A 27064-nucleotide genomic window follows, 5' to 3' on the forward strand; every position below is an offset into this window, starting at 1 on the left:
ATAATATCTAGATATTTAGGTGGACCACTCTATGAGTGGGGTGACACACACATACATATGTTGCTTTTTTATAGGCTATTCACACACAGTTATCCTTTTCTACTTGGATAAGGCCTATTCTCCAACACTCACCCTCAAGCGGTTGTCCTAGTACACACTTTATCTATGCGAATGCGGCTGTAAATGGAGTGGTTAAAGTAGAGGTGTGGGTTCGATCCGTACTCTCTATGGTGTTGCACGTCCATGTAACCGGAGTTGTGGGTGTGTGAGTAGTGTATGTAAACCCATGATTCTTGACAAATTTTTTAAAATAAAAAAAAGACATAGTTTCATTAGAAGTTGTGCATGATTCTATCCTAGAAGTAGAGTACAATGGTATCAAGCCACATTATGTGTAGTAGACCTTTAAAAGGTCCACGAGTCTCCATACTCAACAAAGTTTGCATCTTCTAAGTGATGGAGTCCCATGCATTTTTTTTAGAAGGATGGGAGTAATAGAGACAAAATAAGATCTAGAGAAAAAAAAATCCCATTTTAAACTAGATGGGAAAAATCTAATTGGTATGGTATACATTCCTCCCTTTCCGGAGGACGGGTGGGAGACTAGTATAAATAGTTGAAGGATTTCAAAGAAGTTCATTAATTTAGTGTGATTCAAATTAAGTTTGATAAATCTTTTATCTCGGGCCTTCCTCACTTGGCAAGAAAAGCAAAAAGAAGAAGAGTAATGACCTTGAAAACAAAAAAAAACAATAAAGAAGTTAATATTATTTTCACATTTTTCCATGAAAAAGCGTGTCAAAACAAAAAAGAGGGAAAATATTTAAGAAAAAGTTATTTATTAAGGCTTGATAATATAGCAAGTTTTTTTTTTCGTTTTTGTATTATAGTGTAAATTTTGACGGGCATTTTAAAAATTGGCAAGTATTTTACGGCGGCGCAAATATTATCACTGATGTATGGAAAACATCGCATTTTGCCAGCAGCGTTACAAGCGTTGAATAATGAGACCCTCCTCCCTGCATGATTGCTCCACGGACTCCACGCCTACAAGCACTTCCCCCACGCCTTCAAGCACTTCCCCCACGGACTCCACGTGCGAATGATGAAACCCTTGCTCCACGGACTCCACCCCTCCCTTCTTCTTGCTCCTCTTCTCCTTCTTCTTCTACAAGTTTATTAAAGTAGTTCGAAGCCTTCTCTTATCCTCCTTCTTGCTCCTCTTCTGCTTTTTCTTCTACAAGTTCATTAAAGCAGTTCGAAGCCTCCTCTTCTTCTTGCTCCTCTTCTCCTTCTTCTTCTACAAGTTTATTAAAGTAGTTCGTAGCCTCCTCTGGGCTCTTTCTGTGACGACCTCTACCTAGCTTTCTCCTCGCTCGTCACTGTGTTGATCCCTGTTCGCTTGCTTGCTTGATTTCTGAGTAGAAAAGCTTTGTTTGCTCGCTAGCTTGCTCTCCGCAGTACAAGTTGCAATCTAGAAGAAATGAAGAGATGTATCGTCAATTGGCTGTGTTGCCGCCCCAAAGAGCCCGCCACTGCCAAGTTGCCTGTCTTCTTCGAGGAGAAGGAAACGTCTCTAGAGGACCTTCACAGATTGTTGGCTGACATCAAAGAGCAGGTCCGACAGCACTCCTTGCTTCCTATATATACAGATTCAGTAGCAAATTTGAATAAGTTGTGGGTTTGTTAATTCGGGGATAGCTGGAGCTTATTGATTTTATAGGAGGATAATGTTTTTCCTGACCGTTCAATCGATCTTCTTTTTGAATACACTTCAGCTTGGCCGTCTGGAGCTGGCGGATCACCCGTCAAACATTCATCGTTTAGCGTCACACTGGGACTCTTATAAAGGGCAGACCACGTCTTTCATGGAGACTCTTCCCAAAGCTTTTACTAGTGAGGTAAGTAGTGACCATATTATCGTTTGATGGCATGCCATGATCATGAGCATCTTCTCCTTTTGATTGATGGCTGCATGGTGTCGTCGTAACCCCCCTTTAATGTGTCACGTAGGTTGCTGAGACGGGTAAAACCTTACTTTTGCCTCTATTGAAGGAAGCCCTCGGAGGACTTGGTGGAGTGCATTGGGTGGCTGTTGGGTTCTCTTTGATCGCTTGGTCACTTGAAAGGATCGACACCACTGCGCAGAACTGGAAGGACTGTTTACAACTTCTACACAAAATAGTTTCTCTATTGGAATACACGAAAGAGATATGGCAGGCCAATATCAAGGATGATGGCATCAAGGTTCTCCAAGACAGCGTACAAACAGCATTCCAGTGTGCTATCATATGTAGCTCCATGGTGCAGGGCGATGGTCCCAAGCATCTTTTGTCAAGGTAAGATGCATGTAATTTAAGGGGTTAGGTGATAATCAGTATTTCTGAAAGTAAGCAAAGACTCCTTCGCAATGCAGACTTAATAACAAGAGTTGTGAGGTTGTAGGTTCTTTAAGGCTTCAACGATCCAAGCCGCAATAGCTGGTTTGGAGGAGGATTTGGATGGAGCATTCGAAGAAATCGGAAGACACATGGATAAAATCAGGTTTCGTGAGGCTCCAAGGATACATCGTCAATATACCTTCACTCCCGTTGATGGAATAGGTACCGTGTGTATCTTGTCTCTGTACTAGATCTCAAAATATTTGTTTGTGGGTCATGACTATTTTTGGTTGCCGGATCTTCTAAACCACATCTATTCTTTCTTACTCAATATATAAAAAGTGGTATTATAATGGTAGCAGTCCCCAGTCAACATAAGAACACACTGCCCACGATGTTAATTTGCCTTGGATGTGGACTTTTTGCAGTCGGAGGAGAGGAAGTAATGCAAAATGCCATGAAACATTTGAATAGGGATTGCAGCCAATTAGTGGTGGTTTTCCTACAGGGGATGGGAGGGATTGGAAAATCTACATTGGGGGAAGCTATCTTTTCGGAGTTCCAAAAAAAGATTAGTCCAGAAAATAGAAGGCGGTTATATCGGTGTTGTCACGTGGAGTTGCCATTGGGAATTAAGGATGATGGACTGCCGAAAATTCAAAAGGAGATCCTGGACAAAATATGCTGGCACAACACACCGGAATTTTCCAGTCTAAAGGATGGCGTATCACAGTTGAAAGAGGAGCTGAAAAAAATTAGTGAGCCTGTATTCTTGTACTTGGATAATGTAGATATAATGAAGGAATTATGGCTCCCTGAAGCAGAATTTTTTCCGGAGGGAAGCAGGATTCTTGTAACTACAAGAAACAAGCATATTTGTAAAGATCTCGCAGGGAGGCTCAAAATCAGTGACTGCCAGTCCATCATTACAGTGAAGGAGTTGAATGAGGAGCAAGCGAGAGAGCTGCTGTGGAGGCAAGTGCAGCAAGCTGGCATGCAGCATGCGGAGTGTTCACCAAATGCTGAGATGGAGGCGCTGGAGAGGGACGTGCTGAAGTTGTGCGCTGGGTTACCGTTGGCGTTGACAGTGGTGGGCCGTTACATTGGGCAAAGCAACGAGGGTCCGAGGGACGTGAAGGTTTGGGAGAGAGTTGCCCAGGACATGAGAGCAGCGGTACCTTTGGATGGAGGAGCCGAGGATCAGTTGTATTCACGTTTGCGGTTCAGCATAGACCATCTGGACCCAGAGATCAGAAAGAAATTCTTGGACATCATCGTTGCCAACACGAAATTCTTGGACATCATTGTTGCCAACACGATGGTGGGCAGGGGCGTGACATGGTCAAGTGCTGAGCGTCAGGTGAGCCCAAGCCACTTGGACTGTCTTCGCCAGCGTGCACTTGTGGAAAAGAGAAGTGACGAATATGTGGCCAGGCATGACGTATATCTGGCCATGCATGACGAATATGTGGCCATGCATGACGTATATCTGGCCATGCATTATCTGGCCATGCATGACGAATATCTGGCCATGCATGATGTGGCCATGCATGACGAATATCGGGTGCAAGTGCATGACGTGATCAAGACAATGGGGTTGCGGATGGTGGAAGACGACAAGGAGGAAAAACGTGTTAGATGCGAGGATGACTTGGAGGACACTACTAACTCGGTGAGGGGGGCAGATTATAAATGGGAGTATGTTTTGACATATAATGTATAATTGAAGATTGAAGCTTGAAGAGTGGTGGTGTGCAGGGTGAGCTGGAGAAGGTCGTGGTGTTGATGAACGTGACAGTGAAAGCTCAGACGCTTCAGCGAATGCCGCGCTTGCGCGTTTTACAAAATGTCGAAATAAAAGGGGATTGCCAACAAGCAGCCAAGCTCAGGCACCTTTCGGTGGTGCGTGGGATGAGAAGTGACACAGCCAGGCCCTTTGATTTGAGTGCATGCAGAGCCCTTAAGGAGCTCTCATGGTACAATGTTGCAAATGTGCAAGACTTGAAGGTACTGCCAGAACCTTCTCCTTGCATCTCTTGATACTTTTTCTTTTATTTTTTTTCTTTTCTCCTAAAAAGGATAATCTGAATGAGATAGGTTCTATTCGAGCTGGTGTTGTACATTACGGCGAGCACACACATGCTTATTCATCCATGAGCTAGACCACTTCCCATCATATCATATCATGAAGGCTTTAGAAAGAGAGGGCCTTTCAACTAGGTCTGATTTTCAAAGACTCTAAAGACTTCGAGAGTAAAAAATTTAGGACCTTTTCTTGTCGTAAACACATGTGATAACATTATCAGCAAAAGTCAGAATACAAACTATCCACATTCTGATCTTATCCTCACATCAACACCCTGCCTAATTCTAGGGTGGGAATTTTACATCCAAAGTCCACAAGGGTCAAAATACAATTAGAGTGAATTAAGGTCTTTTTCCATGGCCTAGTTGACTGGGCCTTGTGAACTTTTGATGCAACTTGGCCAAGGATTCCAATAGTTAGGTCCCTTCTTCTATAACTTGGCCACTTAAATTGGCATGACATAAGCATTGAATCGTGGGTTAGGTCCCACTTGGCTAGCTTGGATGTAAAAGCTGTGCTGCGTGCATGAATCTTACGTGTAAAAACTCTATATGACAGGGTCATGTTAGTGCAAAACTCAACTTTAAATATGAGCAAATTATGCAAGAAAGAGAAATACAATTATAAGGTATTACACAAGTTTGGGTCCCAACCAACCCTGGAAAGGCTTTCACTGGAAGTGGTCTTTACATATATTGGTTGCTGGAAAAGTCTTACACTGCGACACAATCAAGCACTACTTTCAAACGTACGTGAAGATGATGTAAGTTGCTGAAACGTAGGTCCAGGTCGATGAGTTAGGACGATGGGTAACTGCAGACCTATTGTAAATAGTCTGTAGATGCGTTGTTTAGACTTGTCTTTACTGCCTTCTCCATGGAGAAGGTCTTTACTGCCTTCTCCATGGAGAAGGCAAGGAAGTGATAGAACAGTCTGGAGAGAAATCAAGTAATATCATACAACTTGTATTTAATGCATACAGGGCAGGGGATTGAGCATGGAGGGTAGGCGATTGACTTGGTATTGAAACAAGGCCGAAAAATGCAAGTTGAATTGTGTTTATAACAGGTTTATCTCAGGATGGAGCCTGAGGAGGGTCTTTGGTTTTGAGTATTTGGTTTAGGAGGTGAAGATGGTTGAGACTTCTTTGAATGGAATGGGCTATCAAAGGATGTCATGGGGTTGGGCCTTTGGTTTGCATTGGCCTCAATGTGACCGTGCAAGAGAAAAATCAACCAGGTCAAAGCCCCTTGTACTGTCACTCTCAGCGTAGCCTTAGCTTTGATACCAGTGGCATGACACGGAAGTTCACAAACACTGGTCTTTTTGTTAATATACGAGGAAGTGAGGGTTTTCGTGCTGGAAAAGTTATTTCGCTACTGCACAACGAAGTAAGTGCTACCTACAGAGTTGATTGAAGATCTTGTGGGAGGTTGAAAGAAACTTTAGATCTATTGTGGGAGTCTGTAGTCGGGCTGGTCAGACCAAGATCTTCGTTCCTCTCTTTTGACGACTGAGTGGATGTTATAAACTGCTATAAAGTACGTGCATAAGGTAAGAAATACTAGAACATCATACAACTTGCGTCTTTGATGCATATAGGGCAGGTGACCGAGTATGGAGGGCATGCTGAAAACAGGGTGGAAGATGCATGCAAGCTGGTTTGTGTTTCATTTGCAAACTTGTCGAAATGACATGGGCTTGATGTAAGGCAATTAAGGCTCTATGGTTTTCTCTGGCCTCAATGTGACCAAGCAAGAATGGATCAAGCAAGTGAAAGCCCCTTGTACTTGTACTCACCACAACCTTAGCTATAATACCGATGTTACTATCGAGAAGCTCATGAACACTAGTATTCTTGTGCCATGTAGAGCTTGATGCTTTGATAGCAGTGTCGGGAAGTGCAGGAAAATTGGTCTTGTTGGGCTCTGATAAGAGGCAGGTTTAGGCCAAGATTTGGTCTCAACCAACCAAGGGTTACCACCGAAAAGTGGATCTGCTTATATTGTCGGAAAAGTCGGTCACATTGCTTTACAATCAAGTACTTACTTATATTCTTGCATGAAGACTTCATCTGCTGAAACTTCAAGTTTGGGCTGATGGGTAACTGTAGACCTGTTGTTAACAGATTGAGACGGCGTGTGGATTGGCTGTTCAGACCTGTCTTTATTACTGAGCTGATTTAAACCTTCCCGTCTCTTTTGATGACCGAGTCAATGTTGTAAGTGCTCCGAATTGCGTGCATAGGGCAAAGAATTACTGGAACAGGCTAGACAGCAATCAGATATTAGCATACAACTTGCGTATTTTATGCATCTGGGACAGGCGACTGAGCTTGGAGGGCAAATGGTCCACTTGATGCTGGAAACAGGCTGGAATATGCAAGCTGATTTGTGTTATGGAAAATTTGTGTTTGTCGCCTTTGTGTCAAGCCGACACACGGGGGACTGAAAATGACAAGGTTGAGATGGTAATGACCTAACAAGCAAGAAAGCGATAACAAGCAAGGCTTTTGATGACTCGAGGGTTGAGAGTAGATGGAAGAAGCTTTGCAATGGGCTGGCAGGGAATAGCCTTCCTTGATGTGTCCTAGAAATAAATTAGTGACTCCATAAGAGTGACTTTGAGACTAAGTCATAGTCATAAGAAATGTCGTTTGGAACGCCAAAACGGCGTTTTCCTTTCACGTGGAACGGCGGAATGGTTGGGAATAGCTGATGACGTAGCATACAACTGGAATGGGTTGTCGTCGTGGGAACGGTGTTTCTGTTTCTGGAATTTTTAGTTCCATGTGACGGCCTGGCATGCAATGATGTTGGCCTGTGAGTAAAGGTACATAAGGTACCTAAAGTGTACCTATAAGGTACCAAGGATACCTAATATAGTACCTAGGGTACTAAAATATCTTCCAACAACTTGTATCTTTGACAAGGATTGAATAATTTGAATGAATAAAAAGGTTTTCAGCCTACTACTTTGTATGCTTCGGCTCCTCCCTGAGATTGAACAGAGACTCATACTCCTTTATATTTAAAAAGTTTACAGGTTGTGCGCAGCAGTGATTGTGTGTTCCTCCTCATTGTCACTTTCATCTTCTTCTTCAATTATCAATCATTCAATAGCACCTAGAGCTTCAAGCAGCAAGTAGTCCAAGAAGCAATTTACTTGGCCATGGTGGGAAGAGGTGGATTGTGATGAGACATGCAAGTGGAGTCGCCAGGAAATTTAAATGCAAGTATTGCAAGCAAGCAAAGACAGGAGATGCCAATCATGTGCGAGCTCATTTAATGCATGAACTTGGCAATGATGTGGCTTTTTGCCAATTAGTTTCAACAGAGAAGGAGAAGGAGTTATAGGAAAGCTCGATGCGCAAGTGTTTTGAGCTCCACCTGCAAGGAGTATTGGCCCTACTTTGGGTAATTATCTTGTTCCTTTTGTTGTTCCCATGGCACCACCATCACGAGGTGGCCAAAGAACTATTCTTGGTTCATTGGATCCTTGGAAGCGAGAATCTATGGATGTTGCATGGCCAAGTTTTACTTTCATGATCACATTGCATTCAATGTTGCTCGATTTAGACCCACAGATTGAGAACCACTTTTCTCAAAAAGGAGAAAAGAGACCATCGATGTTACATGCATTGAGGTTGATCATGGTAACGCACAACAAGTTCTTTTTTATACCTTTATGCGGTGAGATTCTTTAGCATCCAATTCAAAGAGTATAAGAGTAAAGTAGATGACACAGTATTGGGTCCAAATACCTACCAAAGAGTCCAACGCAAGGATGAGGAAGACCGTATGTCGACTGAATATCCATCAATCCAAGGCTTTGCAGAAGATTCTTCAGTCATTAATGCTAGTCCAAATAATTATAGGTCTATACATATATGTTGGCTAAATGTTGAAGAAGAACGTCTTTGATAGCTTGGAGTTGATAGGATGATTTGTTGATGCTTGAACTATGAAATGCTTTGTTGAAGACTAAATGGTTGAGTGAATTATGCAACTGCTTATATATGCCTACAAGCTATTGGTTAGTCTAGTCATAAGCTGTCGACGACTTATTTATTATGGACAAAATATTATTTTTGACAATATGAAATGTTATGCTTGCTATATTATTAGCATTAGATCTACGTTTGCTATCCCAGGCCTCTGCCATACTGGTCGACTAGTTGCCCATTGTAGCTTGTTTTGGTTGACTATAGGTGGGTGCATAATCAGGTAGCCGACTAGTTGCCTAGGATTCTCTAATGCCTAAATGAAGCCTTTTTGGGCTATGATGTTTATGGATTGGCCCATAGATGATCCTACTACCTTCTACATGCTTGCTAATGCCTGACCCTAATCTTGGCAGATTCTGGGCTTCCAAGTAGTACGTCAATGACTGGGGATACTCTTGAAAGAACTCTTCATCCAACCATACTACTTCATGAGTTACCCGATCTTAAACTTCATGTAAAATTGTCTATATTCTTAGGTCGGAACCATGCTTCCATTTGTGGAGGAGAATTTTCTTTACCTACATGACTTCGTCTTCATCGTTTCCATTTTGACTATTGGTCATGGCAGTATGACTTGAGAACGTCAAAGACCAATTGATTGTATATTTCTATTCGGCCATCTGTTTGTGGATGAAATGTACTGGATAGCTGCATCTTGGTCTCAAAATTGTCAAACAATGATCTCCAAAAATGGGACGTGAACTCAGGATCTCTGTTTAATGTGATCGTCCGTGACAAATCACCAATGGGATATGAAATTCGATTGAACAAGCGAGGACATAGCCAAAATCAAACGAACAATCGAGCTATGTCTTCGGTTGTGGCTATCTGCTTGCATGGAATGAGTATGCAAAACTTATTGAATTTGTCTAAGTTAAGGAGAATGAATTCCTTGCAGAATTGCAAGAGTGGGAGGATTGTGATTTGAAGGCACACTCAGTGCTTGTGCGAACTATTATGAAGGAGGTCTTACCAGTTGTGCAAACTCTTGTCAATGCTAGAGGATCTCTATGCTCGAGATTCCTCGATGAGAGCAGTTACTCTAGAAGGGCAACTCTATAGTCTGGTATTTTTTGTTTGTAGTTTGATGCATTCGTCTTTAATGAAGGCCAAGGTTATACATGATCACTTTACCGGTAATGGGTGCTACCTTGTCCTCTGCTCAGTTGGCTGCACTTATCCTTCAAAAATAACTTACGACAAGGTTTCTAGGGCTTTGCGATGCCAGGTCACAGAAAGCAAGTTGGATTTTGATGAACTCAGCTCTTTTCTCTTGGAAGAAAAGTTTGTCCACGTCCACAAGGTAAGGAAAGGTATCTCTTAATAGTTAGGATCAGGCACTTGCTACAATGCAGAAGAAAGGTCAGAGTCGCTGCTACTCGTGTGGGAAGAAAGGACATTTGTCTAAGGATTGCTTGTTAAAGAAGGACACGGACAAGGGCAGGTCTTCATCCTAGAAAAAGGCAAAGACAGGACATAGAATAGTGATTTAGATGCTTCTAGTGACTCATCTAGGAATTCTAGGGTGGTTTCTGGCCCAAGAGGACCAGGATGGTGTTCTTCTCTAGTTATATAGATAGTTTTCCCCCATGTCCTTTAGCCAAAGGAGACTTGTGGGCGGGATATTGGGTTGTTAGCAGCTCTATTTTTTGGTGCATGGGAATTGTGAGTCGGAGTTTTAAGCATGAAAAATTTGGTAGGACAAGGGCAACTTTGGGAGCTATGAACTAGCCGTGTACCAAGTTCATTGCTTGGTGTAGCAGAGATTATAGACACGATGTGTTATGAGTTTATTATCCAAGGTTTTGGGTTGTAATGTGTTCATAGATCATTGTTGGGGGATTATGGGTGTGGTTTGTCTGTCAGCTCATCATTCTTCATACTTGGAGCTCACGACACATTTGTGTGGGAATTCAAACTCAAGTAGATTTTTGTGCTGTTCAGGGTGGCATTTTATTTCGAGGAGTCGGGTTAGTAGGTGCTCTGTTCGAGGTGTATCCAATATTGCACAATAGTAGAGTGTGCATGGTTCCATCTTCATCACCTTGTGTTCTTGAGACTTATGCACATTATGATTTGCAGAGGGGATGTAAGAATTTTGTGCATCTCTTTGTGTGGGAAGTGGTCCTTATACTGGCTACAATGTATTTTAACTCATGTTTACTAGTTGTGGGTTGATTTAATGCTCTTGGCGAGCTTCATGATGCTAGTCGGCCATCTACATGGCCTCCTTTATAAAGGCCTCTTCTCATCTGTTTATCATTTATTTTCGTAAGCACATTGTAATACCCAATTTGTTGGCTGTCACCATTATAAACCTCTTGCTAATCAATCCGATCTTGTCTATAATCTTTGTCTTTCTTCTCTCTCTCTCTCTCTCTCTCTCTCTCTCTCTCTCTCTCTCTCTCTTCCTTTGTCTATGCTTCTATGTGTGCATACTCCAACACTTCTCCCTTCATTAGCTTCTTCTCCATCAACCTTTTGCGAGAGAAAGCCATTTGATGAAGGTTATCTTCTTCTTGCCTCCATCTAGGCAAAGGAAGCTCTATCATCACCACCTTAGTAAAGGAAGCATTTTAGCGTGACAATAGAGGGAGGATGCAATGGAGTAGTTAGCACACCCACACGAGAAGTTATATTACATCTCCACAACAAAGTACCAAACAACATATGATTTGGCAACGTCTTAGGCAAGCTCTTTATTTGGATATATTTGCTGTTGTTGATGAGGACTAGCCTAGGACGTAGCTTATTTTTTCATCCATCCTCCAAGCTATTCGGATCACCCAATATTACCCGGTGTTGATTAGGAGAGTGGATGTTTTAGATTTATTTAAAAAAAAAGAAAAAAATCCTTCTATTAGTTACCAAAAAAAAGACAGCCTTAATGGCCAGGTACAAACTCGCCTACACGGGGAGCGAGAGTCAAGATACATAAAAAAAAGGCAAGGGAGAGGATGTTCTTCTCGTTCGGTTGGTGGTTCGAAGAGGAGAAGGCTATCTCATATAATGGGAGAAGAGAAATGTCAGAATACGCAGCGGAGATGATGACCAGATCTGGGAACACAAGAGTAATAACGCATGCAGAAAAAATACAGCATAAGAGAGAGAGAGATGTAGGCATCGTGTAACTCTGCTCTGTATACACAAGAAGATCCCGGTATGATACACAAATGGTATGGGGTTGGGGACCTATTTATATGTCCCCACATGAGCAGTCGGCCTGCTGTAGGCAGCCGACTGGCCCTGAAAACTCCACGACCAGTAACACATCCAGTCGGCCACCTCTGGCATGGGGTCGTGGACCAGTTCAGCAATCGGCCAGCAAATGGGCTGCCTCCCAAGCCACAGAAAAATTAAAAAAAATAGAAAAAAAATGCGGGGAGTGAGAAAAAATGATAAAACACCTCATAAGGTCGGGCACACCCACAACAAAGGCCCTGGTGTATAAATCTAGACAGAAGATGACTTCTAACACCCCCTCTTAGCTCCTGGCTATGAAACCAACCACAGGGAGCTGGGGTGCCGCCTGAGCAAATCCTGAGATAGCAACTTCGTGAAGAGGTCCACCGTACTGTCCTCCGTCGAACAGAATTCTAGCAAGATGTCATCAGCAATGATCTGTTCACGATCAAAGTGCCTCTGGATGACTATGGGTTCCTCCCGTGGAAGCCCAAACTTGCTATGCAACCTCTGCATTCTCACCACCTCACAAACAGCATCACAAACAGCCCGGTACTCTGCCTCTGTACTCGACAAGGCAAAAGATGACTATCTCCTACTGCTCCGTAAAACTTCTCCTGGGCCTGAAGTAGATCTCCTCGTGTCCGGATCTCCTCCCCAAATTGAGTCACTTCAATCGTGGAGTTGGACTCCATCCAATAATCCTCCTCCTGTGTACAAGAGTCCATGATCCTTCGCATGCCGCAGAAACCACAGGAAACATCCTTCCTCCCAAAGAGTCATCTGCGACTATGAGCTCAACTGCCTCATCAAGAAGCTTCTGTCCAATCTGGTGTTCATCAACCAGATCAATGAACCATACTGCTTCTGAGTCAAAGAGGCATGACACAGCTCACAAGGATCAACACCTGTTATGGGGCACAAAGAAGTCCTGGAAACCTGCTGAAGACCATGCAAGGCCTTCTGAGACCTTTCAAACACCCCCTCTGAATTCGGAACCACAAAGCCTGGAGAACCCACCTCCTTCTGCAAGTAATCACCTGCCACCTGCTTGGCTTTCCGAAAGGTTCCCGTGGAAAGAACATCCTCATCTACTGGAGGTCCTTTGTCCCGATTACTACGAGACATTAGAGCAAACCTGAGGACCTGGGGGAGAGAGTGTTGAAAGCTTGTAAACTCCATTCTCCACTCCACCTTCCCAAACCACCTGGCCTGTTGCTTTGTCCCGGAGAGCAACAAAGTGCTCATCAAACTCCACCCGTATGCTAGTCTTGCAAACCTGATACACTGACAACAGATGAAAATCAAGTGACGGAACATACAACATTAGGAATGCTTCCCCCCTCTGCTATCGGGAACTATCTCCATCCTGCCCTCACTGTGAACTGGGATAGTGGATGTATCTCCAGTAACAATGTGACCAGAAAGCCTGCAGAGATCCTGTAATCAGGAACGGGAAGGAGTCATGTGCCTGGAAGCACCACTATCTAGAATCCACTCCCGAGCATCCATTGTGGAGAGTCCTCCAATCTCCTCCTTGCCTAAAGAAAATGAAACATCGGTGTCCACCACCTCTAGGTGCACAAAAGCCGGAGTCTTCATGATTGCTGCTGAGGAATCTTCATCCTTCTCGGTCTTTCGCTTGGGACACTGCCTCCAGTAGTGGCCTTTCTCGCCACAATCATTTTAGGTCCTCTCTGCCTTTAGTTTCTCGTGGTCAGTAACAGACTTCTTCTCAGAAGACTTCTCCGACGAAGCCTTCCCTTTGCCCGTGTTATGGCCTTTCGATCGTTGGCCAGTTAAGGCCTCCGAACCTCCACCCTGAGGCGGGTTCGTGAATCGTTCCTCCTGGTCTAGGACCATGGATACAAGCTCCTCCCACGTGATGGTGTTGAGCTTGCCACTGGTAATCAAAGACGAGTAAAATGCTGAGTACGAAGAGGGCAAGTGCGACAGCAATGTTATGGCCATGTCCTCTAACGATATCTCCTTCCTAGCCTGAAGAACTTCCTGCTGAAGAGCCTGCAGCTTGTTAATATGCTCCCGCATCGTCGACGACTTTGCATGGCTCATAACCCGCATCTGTACTTGCAAGAAAATTCTTTTCATGGGCGATACCTTGTTGTAAAGAGAAGCCAAATGCTGCCATATACCTCTGGCTAGCGTCATATGCTTTACATGATTGATTACCTGTGGTGTGCAGCTGAGAAAGATAAACGAACGGACCCTGGCGTTGACACGATCCCACATGTGTGTCTGGGCCTCCCGGTCCTTTCGGATCGACGGTAACTCCCCTTCCTTTGCTTCCAGCCGTGGAACCCCAACAACGACAAAATCAGCGAGGTCGTAAGACTCCAGAACAGATTCCATCATAACCTTCCATATGCCGTAGTTGCTCCCGTCCATCTGACGGTCCATCGGGAACGCAGGGAGTGTCCGGATCTTCACATGCCTCTCAGCCATCTCAAATAGATCTGCCATTGCGGGGATGTACGCTGAAAAGGGTGGGTGGGTCGGAACAAAGAAGAACTATCACCTGCAAGTGGCTGTCCAGCAAATCAGCCCGCCTTCCTCTTGCTTCTCCTCTTCCCGAACAGTTCCGTACGGTCCACCAATCAGCCACACAACAGTCCCGCTCTTGCTCACACAAATCCCAAGGACTATCTAGAGCCTAGGGCTCTGATACCATGTCAGAATACGCAGCGGAGATGATGACCAGATTTGGGAACACAAGAGCAAAAACGTATGCAGAAAAAATACAGCACAAAAGAGAGAGATGTAGGCGTGTAACTCTGCTATGTATACACAAGAATATCCCGGTATGATACACAAATGGTATGGGGGCTGGGGCCTATTTATATGCCCCCACATGAGCAATCAGTCTATTGTAGGCAACCGACTGGCCCTGAAAACTCCACGACCAGCAACACATCTAGTCGGCCAGATCATCAGCAGTCGGCCACCTCTGGCATGGGGTCGTGGACCAGTTCAGCAGTCGGCCAGCAAATAGGCTGTCTGCCAAGCCACAGAAAAATGAGAAAAATAGGGAAAAAATGCGGGAGTGATGAAAAATGATAAAACACCTCATAAGGGCGGGCACACCCACAACAAAGGCCCTGGTGTATAAATCTAGACAGGAGATGACTTCTAACAAGAAAAACAACCACAATGGTGGTGTGTAGTACCAAGTGGGCTCACCACCAATATTAGTAAGAAAGGGACCATGACACCTAATCCTCGGAAAGGCCTCCCGACGCTTCCGCATGTGATCTAAGCCACCTTGAAGCTTTCCGACTGACCACGGAGGATATGTATGATATCGAGCCAGATGCTCTGGATGGACTGTGTTGGCAAGGGGAGTTTTCTATATTCAATGGCTTTGTTGCATCGAGCTCTCCAGATGTGCCACATAGCAATATTGCTGCAAATCTCCCATCTATGGCAAGAACGTGGAGTCCAGTGACTAGTAGATATTGGTGGGATTGATACTTGGATTGGTACTGCACAAATACAAGGTGTATCCCTTGAAATCCCCCAAGGGGCCTCTGCTCTCCAGACTGCCATGAGGTCTAATAGAGAAGGTGAGTAAGGCGGAGTACTCATCCGCGCCATGAACTGCAAGTGAATATCCTTTGCTTTTAAGGGGGTCAATAAGAAGCTAGCCAATAATTTTCCTATCGGATCTTGAGAAACCCAGACTCCCTAGGCTGCGTCCAAACTCTAGTAGATGCCAAGGGTCCTGCCTCCTAAGAGCCAAAAGCAACTGCTCCCAAGCCAAGTAGTCCTCTATCAAAAACTGTAGCCATGCCACCTTTGAGCATGTCTTCTGCTGACTCTAGCATGTTAAAATCCTCATCCATACCCAAAAATCCACTTGCGGAAGGGACTGACGAATTATACTCTAGAAGGAGGCTCTGTGGTGTTCGGTGCGTATATGTTCGAAAAGCCCACACTATCCTCTTCACCCATTGAGCTCGTCCAATGATAATGTTGCTTGCGTCAACCCTCGACAAAAGTTGCTTACCAGCAGAAATGCATACTCCACCTTGTGTCCTAAAGGGCCAAAAGAATGTGACTAGAGGACTAGAAGATATGACTCTTGCTTGCAGAATGCTCACAATGTAAGAAGAAGGAAAATGAGAAGCAACCAAAGGTAAATGTGCATGCCGTCCTAACATACAAGGGAATACAAAATATGGCAATAAAGAGAATGGTGTAGCATGGGGACAGTTCAAAGATCAGTGCGCTCTCTTTATATTTGATGATTGTGCCACATATAATTTCATTTTTGTGGAAATGGCAGTTGCTTTGGGTAATTAGATAGGGGAGGTAACCCCGATCATTGGGAAGTTGCGCATACATACTTAGGGTTACCTTGATCATGAGAACTTTTTGGTTGCACCACTCAATGATGTAGAGCTTTCGTTGGGCATCTATGAGGAGTTGTTGGTTGTGATTCATGCCTTGACTATTTGGAAACATTACCTTCTTGGGGCTGATTTTATGGTCAAGACAGATCATCAAAGCTAAGGTACTTCTTGATGCAAACAAAGCTTTTGGAGATGCACATGAGGATGGCTAACTTCTTGTCTATGTTTCATTTTCAGATTATATATACTCCAGGAAAGAAGAATCCAAAAAGCCATACGTGGATGCAATGTTAGTTGCCTCACATGGAGACTTGTCTGCCATGCATGAATTGTGTCTACCATAAACGCCATTTTCGGCCTATGGACTGATTTAGTAGCTGGAGATGTACATGCTTCTTATGTGATCAAATAGAGGTATCTCATGAAGGATAACTGCTTATGTGTTGTGTCAAACATGAGGCTAAAGGTCATTGATGAGGGCCATGCTCCTCTGTATGTAGGAGATGGAGGTATAATGCCTACTACACAAACGATTAAGCGTTACTTCTTTTGGCCAAGAATGCGCAAAGATATAGAGGCATATGTACGTGCATGTATCACTTACTAGAAAGTCAAGTTTGACAGGCAAAATGCTCCTGGTTTGCTTTAGCCTTTGCCTATTCTCTCATTGCCATGGGAAAGTATTGCAATGGATTTGCCTCTTTCTCAGCAAGGCAATGATGCTATTTGGACCATTGTTGACAGGTCTTGCAAGCAAGCTCACTTCTTGCCAAGATATTTTAGGCACAAGTTTTCAAACACCATGGTATGCCTAAGTCCATTGTGGGAGATAGAGATCCCAGGACTACAAGTCTCTTTTGGAGAGCTCTGTTTGACAATATGAGCACTAAGCTTGTCACATGCACGCTCGTGTCATGGCTAATTATTTGCATGAACATTCTTAATCCTTGATGAGTACAACAGTTAATTCATTATCTAGGTCGTCATCAACATCTTTAACATAAAGGCATCAGCATTAGCATGAACATCATCAACCACATCATCATCATCATCATCAACAGCATAAGGAGGGGTTTGTATGATAGCTAGCCAGGCTACCATACATCTGTCGGTAGCCTTCTGGGGGGTCCAGGAAGCATGCGACTTCAGTTAGTTGAAGACCACCTTCGGTTTGGACAGCATCCAGCTAAGCGTAGCATTTAATGAAGATTTTAGTGAATTTTTGTCCAAAGCAACTAGCCGATAGCATCTCTATTGGCCAACATGTGCCTCAGCATAATATATAAGCATCAATCATTGTCAAGTCACTCGATCAAGTTCATTCAGCACTCATTCATCATTAGCTCAGCAGAAGATATGTAGAAGGATGAAGGGTGAACCCCTATTTTGCTGAACATAGCCCTGACACATGTACAAGCATTCATGCAACCTTTTTGTACCATATGAATAAAAGAAAATCTTGACACCAATCTCTCTTCTTCTCTCTCCTTTATCTTAATTATCTCAACAATTAGCATCATTGTTCTTAATCAAGCTTAAGACTGTGGATCGGTAGAGAAAGGCTTCTGTGCATGCAACAAAGCTGGTCATCTTGTTAGCTTTTCACTCCCAAATGGATGGGCAAAGGCCGAAAACTTAGTTATGTTGGATCTCCTCAAATGCTATGTTGTAGATTAGAAAACAGCTTGGGAAAAGTGTTTCTCGTGCTACATGGCAGTGCCCCTTAAGTATAGGGTAAGTGGCCTCACATGGATGTGAAAGGGAGTGAGGGTGCTGACTAGGCTAGCTGGACAAGAGTTAAGGAGCAACTGGGGTCCGAGCATTGACCAACGGGCGGTCTGGTATTTAAATTGAGTGTGAACTTCTAAGGTTATAAAACTTTACAAATCTAAATAAGGTTAGAAATGATGCTTACCACTTGTTCACATGCCACAAATTAGTCAGAAGACAGGGCGCATGGTTCACGAGTGGGCATCCCTTGCCCGCAAACTGGACACACCATAGCAGGTAGTCACAAGAAAACAAGTCACACGAAATCAATTTTGGAGTAAGCAGAGATGGATATATCTCCTCTTCTTGGAACAAGTAAATAGCACGCATTTCTGAGCATAAAACTGGCTCAGAGGGAAGCCTAAACTCGGATCCTTGACAGTGTGCTCCATGTCCTTGCCACACTACAAGTGACGGGAGGCGTGGGCTCTCATAGGTGACACGAGTCCTAGCCTCATTATAGGCGACACGAAGCTCCCTGTCCTCCCATACCTTGGCATAAAATAGGGGAAGACCGCAATTAGATGGTGACATTCCTCCCTAGCTTCTACAGATGGCCTGAATGAAAAGCCTCAAGATACACTTGAAGAAGTTGTGGGTAATCTTTGAAGTAGTCTTCATCAACTCTTTTTGCGTCTATAAGCAAATAGTTCCAGAACCTTTTTTTTCTCAGGAAAATGATCCTTCTATTAGTTAACAAAAAACCTGTCTCCAAGGGCTAAATACAACCACGAAGGGCTAGATACAAACCCGCCTCCCATGTACAGAGCGGGAATCAAAGAATCAAAAGGTGGAGAAAGATGCACTTCTCCTCCGATTGGTCTGTCTATAAGGAGAAGGCTATCTCATACAAGGGGAGGAGAAGGGAATAACCACACATGTGGTCTGTAATGCCACGTGGGGATCACCACCTCTATCTGTGAGAAAAGGGCTAGGCCGCCAGAGCCTCAAGAAAGCTTCTTGTCGCTTCTGCATGCGGTCAGAGCTAGTTTGCAACTTCCCCCACTGATCCTGAAGGGTAGTGATGTCTTGATGGATTATACTCCAAAAGGCACGGATCCTAGCCTCCATGCGGATCCACTCAGTTTGAGCCCTAGAGTGTATGCATACTCTATACTCTAACTCCATCTTTCACAATTCCGATCTCTGTAGGAGGGGAAAAGTGGTACTGCACACTGAAACATGAAGAAACATAAAAACAGCACCTTCAGGTTGGAGGACACCATCTCCCTCGCCTGATCCCTAAGGCTCAAGCCACCCAACTCCACACACACAGAGAGAGAGAGAGAGAGAGAGAGAGAGAGAGAGAGAGAGAGAGAGAGAACTTTAGGACATCATACTCTCGCTATAAACAATTTTCGTATGAATCAGCAAAAGCTGATTGTGTACAAGAGCTTAGAACCACTCACAGTAACAAGTACAGAACGGTGATTAGTCAATGACACATTAGCATGCTGTAAGTGTCATGTCATTACGTACCACATCAGCATGATGGCAATATGACATCATCATGTGTCACGTTACAGTTGACATCAACAGCCTCATGATCTGTGTATGAACCACCACTATATGACTAGCTGTGCAGGATATTCTTGGGTGCTCTGTAAATGGTCTTGTGAACTTTTCTCTATGTGGTTTTTGTTGCATATCAATGCTCCACCCTCAATTGTAAGGATTCTAGCTAGCTCTAGTTGTAAGCTTCCCATTATAAGAAAAAGCTAGGTATGTGCAGCCTGGATATCCCAACCTAGTCCTGACACTAATGGTGGCCGTTGTGGGCTTGATGGTAAGATCTAACATACATTGCTAGATAGTGTTTAGGTAGGTGCTGACCATTAGTTGTGAAATGGACTGCACTAGGGTTATATGGTACCATACTTCAGGTTGCAAGGCCCAAATAAGGCAAAGGTGAGCTCGATGGCCATGGGAGATGGGGGAAACTTTTACACATCCCGAGCTAAGTCTACACCATATATGGTGGCACCGATTATGTGTGCAGACCAATGCGATATAGTCATGGTTGTGTCTCGGAGCCTATATATATGGGCACTTTAGGCACCATCTCTATATATAGTCCACAAGCATTTAGTCCTTGTCTTTCCCATCATATAGTCTTCTCTACAACATCTATAGATTACCATTGAAGCTCTCCTCCATGTGCACACAATTGTTAAGTTTTCCCACCATCTGTTGTTGTAAGTATCAAGATGCACTTCTAACATGGTATCAAAGTGTCAGTTTGTGATCACCACTTCTCTGTTATTTTCCCACTGTCTAGTCCTTGATCTCCACTTTTTGGTTATTTTTTTTCTTACTAGAATAGGAGAAATGACATCAATAAAATGTGATGGTAGGTAGTTAGACAACAGCAACTCTCCTCTTTGGAAGTTCAAACTCATGGTAATTTTGTCGTCTCTTAAGCCATGGGACACAACAATGGGGCTTGATGTGGAGCCTAAGTCAATAATGAGGCCTAACAAAACTACATCACCACCAAACCCATCTCTAATGTTTGGTTGGACACAGATACACTCTTGCTCCATTTTTACGATTGTGATGTGTTACATGCCAAAACGAAAGCTGGTTGTGATTAATGCGAAGCAGACACAAAGTAATACTAATCAAATTTGAAAATACACAGTAGACGAGATGTGGAAGTCCTAATCTATTGTATATTCCCAAACATGAATATTGTACAACGATGATGCCAAATCTACATTATTAAGATATGATCTAGTATGCATTGCAACTTGCAAACGAGCTACAATGCATATGAAACGTTATTGCCTTGTTGTTCCCCACTATGTGTGCTCTAAAGTTCAAAAGATGTCTTTGTGGTGATCTAGATGCCTTGATTGTTGCTTCTAGCCTACTACGATTTGCAGTCCCTGTCTTTGAATTCCCATGAATGAGCCTTGACCTTCCTTTATACAAATGGCAGGTTATATGCAAGCCGCTACCAGTTTTTAGGTCGCAAAATATCAGCCAAAATGTCACTTAACATGTTCATATTGTGCCCAACAATTGCCCTATGCATTGGGACACACCTTGTGCGATTTCAGGCCCCAATTTGGTGGGCAATGCTACTAAATTGAATCACACTCACCCTTGAATGCTTAAGAGGCAGCTACAAGGAACAAGTATGTGTATGTGCAACTTTACTTGGATATGCACATAACATGCCCTCTTGCTATTCATGGAGCACTTCGGGACATGGTGTACCCTTGCTCCATGTCCCTTTGCTTGTCTTTTGGTCTTGTTCAATGGTAGGCACTACTCCAAACTCTGTGGCTTAACTACACTTATGGGTGCCTAATGTGCTGTCAAATTTATCCGAATGAAACCACATTCACCCTCTAATATTTCATAAAAGTGGTTGCAAGGAAAAAGCATGGCGAAGTGCAACTCTACTTGGGCATGCACATGACATGGCTTCACGCTTTTTTTTGTACAAAAATTGAATTCTTTGTATGGATTATTAAGGAGTGTTTTCAATTTTCTATATAGAAAATGAATTCTATGTATATATATTATTAATGAATTTCTTCAAATTTCTAGACATTATTTGTTTTTAAATGGAAAATCTTGTGTCTTACATAGTGACTCATTTTGCAGATCCATGGCTCTATAGATTCTAGGACTTCGTGGCAATGGCTCATATTCCCTAGGGTATAATATAGAAAATAAAATTTCCTAGTTAGAAGGAAGAAAATAACTCTGATCTGTCTAGGAAAAATTCTAAGATTTTGTAGTTTCGTATCAAATTTCTATAGATTACTGTCAAGAGTTCCTTGAGCATTGGACTGTTGCTAATTTTGACAATATTAGTAGCAACCTAAAGATGACACCTATATTTTTGTGAGACCGCTATATTCCATTCATAAAGAAACCATGGTGAAAGTCTAGTCTAAGGGTAGAGTGAACTCACTCCATTCATCAATATCCTGTTACTTGGCAATCTAAGAATCGGCGGCTCTCTTGGACTCAACACAATGTGTTATTCCTCGATTATGAAGGGAATAGTTGTACCTTAATTTCCCTAAAGATTGGTCCCTAGGTTTACCTCGTAATTCGGGTCCAGACTCCACCCAACTACTGACTTTCTAGAATTTAAATCCTTTATCAATGTTGACTAGTTCCATAGACTCGGTCTAACTCCATCCAATCCCATGGGCTAGCGTGCCATCGTTCATTGGGCCTATGGAGCCGATGTGAAATGACACACACGTAATTAGAATTCCCATTTTTATTATGTATACACGCGTAAGCGAAAAAATAGAGCTTACAAACACAATCCACGGTTATACATTGTTTACATAATATGCAACCCTATCAATTAATTATGGATTAAGCTTTCATTTCAAGATAAATTTTGGAAGTCTACTCTAAGGTGAATTTCACTAGCATAATAATAACTTATAAGGTTCCACACCAATAATTTCTCATTTGAATATACATCCTAAGGAGCACATATAGGAAAGCCTCTTTTATTTCATTCTTGATAATTTCTCTTTTGTAGAGAACTAAATATTCAAGGAAAAATTATTATTGTTTATGATAGGAAAATTTAATGAATTCTTTGATGGTTGGGAGCTTCAGAAGTAGGCAAGTGTTTCTCTAGGGATTGATATGGCCTTCTTTGTCTCTTCTCCACTTCCTTTTGTTCATCGGATCAAGCTTGGGTTGATGAAGGATAGTGGGGCTTGCTGTGGACCCATTGGTCACTGCTGCATTGAGTAAATTGTGATTGTACGCTTGTCTCAGTCAATGATAAAATCTAGCATCTAGCTGCACTTTATGACACCCTAATTCTATTTAACGTGATTACTAATTGCTTCCAAGGTAAGCTATGAACTAAGCATGTTTAAAGCTTAGATTAGAGTTATTTAATGATGATCATCCTCTTCTAATTAAAAACCCACGAATTTTTCTCTAAGGAAGGGGGCTTTTAATAGGCCAACTAATCCTTATGCAAGCCCAACTAGCCTTGTGCCAAGTGGCTCCATTCCATAGTTAATTTGTGGGCTCAACTAGGTAATGGTAGGCTGGATCTTGATGTTGAGTTTGGATGATTCACAACTAGTTAAAATGGTGTCTACATTAGTTAATTGTGTGCTATGGTATGCTAGACTTAGGCTTATCAATTTGCATGGGCCTACATATACTAAAGTTAATCTTAGAGATTGTACGGTGGCATCTCACTGTTTGAAAACAACTTACTACTTGGTTTTTCAACTTTCCACCTAACAAATCCATCTTTGGTTTTTCATAAAACCATGGTTTTGGAACCTTAGTCCATTTAACCTTAGGAGATTTTATCAATTAATGTGCACACTCCTTGCCTAAGGTGAGTCTTTAATCATTTTATTAGGCGTAATCATTATATTTTATGTCAGATATTTACACTAGGATATGTTGAACTCATTTTTGGGATCTTTTTAAAAATTCCCTTATCTTCATTTATTACTCATTGCTATCATGGTTGCACACAAGTGTGCACATTGGCAAACAATGCTCTTATTTAAATTTTTTTGAGATTAAGAATCTTGGTACTCTTAGTATCACTAAGTTTTATACACTATATATATTTTAAGAATATTATACCTCAATTACCGATAATTTTTATCATTTATTCCTATTCTCTCTACAACATGTCACAAAATGTATTAATGCCAAAAAATTTACGTTTTTGGATATTCTCTCTTTAAGTTGCTTCCCCTCTTTATTACCAATACTTGTCTATATATTACCATGCAAATACTAGACTATCAATGTTACCAAATGTTATGTGGTAAATGTGATGGCATGTTAGTTTAGGAATGCCATCCAAGTATGTGATGCCATATTATTTCAAGAATGCCATCCAAGTATCCCCAATAGAGACTATTAAAGGTAAAATAGTTGTTGTGATTGCATGCTTTCATTAGTTGTTTTCATGGATGCTTGTTTGTAGTAGCCGTGTGATAATTTATATCACATCTCACTTTGGTGTGAAAGGCTTGGTAAAACCCTTTCATAAAGAGGATAAGAAAATACCATTTTGAGATGAGAGTTTCTACATTTTCATTCTTTTTTACATTTTCAACATAAAGATGTGCTGTCAACAGTTTGTAGAAGGAGATTTCTCACGATCCTCTCTTTATTTTGTAGGTCTTGGAATGTGATCCGGACTCTCAACAACTTGAATGGTTGGCAATATGTGGTTGGAAAACACTTATAGACGTGGATGCCATTATTTGTCTGCGCTCTCTCAAGGGGCTTCAGATTCACAATTGTGGGAGCCTCCGGTCGCTACCGAAAGGAGTAGCAAGCCTGACGGGCTTGACGAGCCTCGACTTGTCTCGGTGCGGGAGGCTCCGGTCGCTACCGGAAGGAGTAGCAAGCCTGACGGGCTTGACGAGCCTCAACTTGTCTCGGTGCGAGAGGCTCCGGTCGCTACCGGAAGGAGTAGCAAGCCTGACGGGCTTGACGAGCCTCATCTTGTCTGGGTGTAGGAGCCTCCAGTCGCTACCGGAAGGAGTAGCAAGCCTGACGGGCTTGACGAGCCTCGACTTGTCTGGGTGTGGGAGGCTCCGGTCGCTACCGGAAGGAGTAGCAAGCCTGACGGGCTTGACGAGCCTCGGCTTGTCTGGGTGTGGGAGCCTCCGGTCGCTACCGGAAGGAGTAGCAAGCCTGACGGGCTTGACGAGCCTCGGCTTGTCTGGGTGTGGGAGGCTCCGGTCGCTACCGGAAGGAGTAGCAAGCCTGACGGGCTTGACGAGCCTCGACTTGTCTGGGTGTGGGAGGCTCCGGTCGCTACCGGAAGGAGTAGCAAGCCTGACGGGCTTGACGAGCCTCGACTTGTCTGGGTGTGGGAGCCTCCAGTCGCTACCGGAAGGAGTAGCAAGCCTGACGGGCTTGACGAGGCTGGACTTGTCTAGGTGTGGGAGCCTCCAGTCGCTACCGGAAGGAGTAGCAAGCCTGACGGGCTTGACGAGGCTCGGCTTGTCTGGGAGCTTCCAGTCGCTACCGGAAGGAGTAGCAAGCCTGACGGGCTTGACGAGCCTCGGCTTGTCTGGGAGCTTCCAGTCGCTACCGGAAGGAGTAGCAAGCCTGACGGGCTTGACGAGCCTCGACTTGTCTGGGTGTGGGAGCCTCCAGTCGCTACCGGAAGGAGTAGCAAGCCTGACGGGCTTGACGAGCCTCGACTTGTCTGGGTGTGGGAGCCTCCAGTCGCTACCGGAAGGAGTAGCAAGCCTGACGGGCTTGACGAGCCTCGGCTTGTCTGGGTGCAGGAGCCTCCAGTCGCTACCGGAAGGAGTAGCAAGCCTGACGGGCTTGACGATCCTCCGCTTGTCTGGGTGCGAGAGCCTCCAGTCGCTACCGGAAGGAGTAGCAAGCCTGACGGGCTTGACGAGCCTCCGCTTGTTTGGGTGTGGGAGCCTCCGGTCACTGCCTAGAAATATAGCAAGCCTCACTGGGCTGGTAAAGCTCGGCCTGGTGGGTTGTTGCGGCATACAAGCACTGCCGCATGGCATGTTTGGACAGCTACCATGCCTGCGGGAGCTAAGTTTGGATAGCTGTTACCTTCCTCGAAGAACTCTGGTACGCCCACTCACACCCGCGTGTTCGAGCAGCAGCCCAATATTCCTTGGAGCAGCAGCACACAAAATTGGGCAACGCCCACTCTATTTTACACACCTCTTCTCCTTGCCAGATCAAATCTCCAACAAGCTGACAGACCTCACTTTGCAATTTTGTTCCGTCGAAGTGGAGGCTTTGCCGAGCCAACTCTGTCAACTGACTGGGCTGAGGGATCTGAGGCTATGGTTTCGGGGCTGTTCTCGCCTTCCAGAAGATATCGTTCACTGCACCAGCCTGACGACACTGTGGCTAATTGGCGGTCGTGTCCAAACTTTACCTTCACGATTGTCTCGATTGGAGGGTTTGGAAATTGTTGATTTATGGAATTGAGGTATTCACACGTGACAATAAATAAATAATGAAGTAGTGTGTGGCTTTTGTTTGCAAAGAAACTGATGTACCACACATTTTTCAGATGCAGCTGCGCATTTTCAGTCTGGCAGCAAACAGGAGTATCCCCTAGGAATGTCTTCCCAAATGGTATAAAGCAAAGTTTTTGTGATGCAGCTGCTCATGGTCTCTGCACATTTTCAGTCTGGCAGCAAACGGGAGAATCCCCTTTAGTGATGAGGAGACCAAACAGCGCTTTTTCATGACATCTTATATGCAGTAATGTCTTCCCAAATGGTATAAAGCAAAGTTTTGTGATCAAGCTTCTCTGCTGGATCTGTTCTAAGACCATACACTATTTAAATTTTGCAAAGATTATTAAGCATCTTTTACGTTCTTGGCTTAATTTTGCAAAGATTATTCAGCATCCTACGTTTTTGGCTTTTCTTCTTAATATATTGCAAAGATTATATTAAGCATCCTACATTGTTCAATGCTCCTTGGATTTGAGAATGGAAATTGATTGGCCGTTACCATCCTAGGGTAACCATGTACACCCATCCCCATACCACCACGAGAAATCAAATATAGCTCCTTCCCCATGTTTAAGACGTTTTGCTCCAATTTTTCACTCTAGTTTTATGCCTTGCCTTCAATGTGAAAGTGAAAAACATGTTAGTATTGAGTTGCTCACAATTGTCTAGTTCATCCATGTAAACATTATAGCCATAGTTCTTCGATTTTTGTCTTTCAAATATGAGCGAATTCATCAAAGCAATTAGAGTACTAGAGGAGCAAATTGGGAATGATGGGCATGGAAGTAAATAACATGTATATCTATTTTGGTGCTTTTTCTAATTTGAACAAGGGCCTTGTGATCGTCCCACATAGCCACTACAAAACTATTCAGCATCACCTTTATTCCCATTAGATATTTGTGTACCTAAAAAGATGTGCAAATCAACTCACTTGGGGATGTAGGGTCTGATGTCAATCAACTTTGAAATACTATACAAACCATCTCTCAAATCTTAAAGCAAGAAGCTTTCGAATCATTTGAATGGGCTAAAGAGGAAAAGAGCTTGTATTCTTCTTGTTCATTTTGTTGTATTGAGCTACCCATGATAAATGCATTAATTCAAAATCTTTTATATTGAGTGTAAACTTTTATATTCTTACCTGCTTCGTGTGCAGGATAGTAGAGGAAAGAAAATTAAATTATGAATTAACGTAAATGCTTGAATAAAAGAAGGTTAGCTAGAATACATGGTAGAAACTAAATTAGAAGTCATGATAGTCATCAATATAGAACTCT

The 27064-nt window shown here is 43.2% G+C and overlaps 2 protein-coding genes across 11 annotated transcripts in view; one reads left to right on the forward strand and one right to left on the reverse strand.

Annotated features, from left to right (window-relative positions):
- The window catches only part of LOC147618931 (small ribosomal subunit protein uS17y-like), a 178550-nt gene that overhangs the window by 50780 nt on the left and 100706 nt on the right, over positions 1-27064 (reverse strand). The window lies entirely within an intron of this gene.
- Positions 88-26228, forward strand: LOC147618933 (uncharacterized). Of its 10 annotated transcripts, XM_086774072.1 has the most exons (9): positions 88-203; positions 987-1618; positions 1779-1901; positions 2014-2339; positions 2446-2603; positions 2810-4053; positions 4140-4388; positions 23947-25750; positions 25835-26228. In XM_086774072.1, exons 2-8 carry the CDS (start codon positions 1484-1486, stop codon positions 25747-25749), a joined length of 4038 nt encoding a protein of 1345 aa, XP_086630198.1. In that variant the 5' UTR covers positions 88-203; positions 987-1483; the 3' UTR covers position 25750; positions 25835-26228. The 10 variants fall into 10 exon arrangements, with proteins under 10 accessions (XP_086630198.1, XP_086630206.1, XP_086630202.1 ...); XM_086774080.1 differs by lacking the exons at positions 88-203; positions 23947-25750 and having other exon boundaries at positions 277-1618; XM_086774076.1 differs by lacking the exons at positions 88-203; positions 23947-25750; positions 25835-26228 and adding an exon at positions 21412-22158 and having other exon boundaries at positions 277-1618.

The sequence above is a fragment of the Cibotium barometz genome, chromosome 34 (genome assembly GCF_041138505.1).
Source record: "Cibotium barometz isolate CiBa-2024 chromosome 34, ASM4113850v1, whole genome shotgun sequence".
Classification (NCBI taxonomy): domain Eukaryota; kingdom Viridiplantae; phylum Streptophyta; class Polypodiopsida; order Cyatheales; family Cibotiaceae; genus Cibotium; species Cibotium barometz.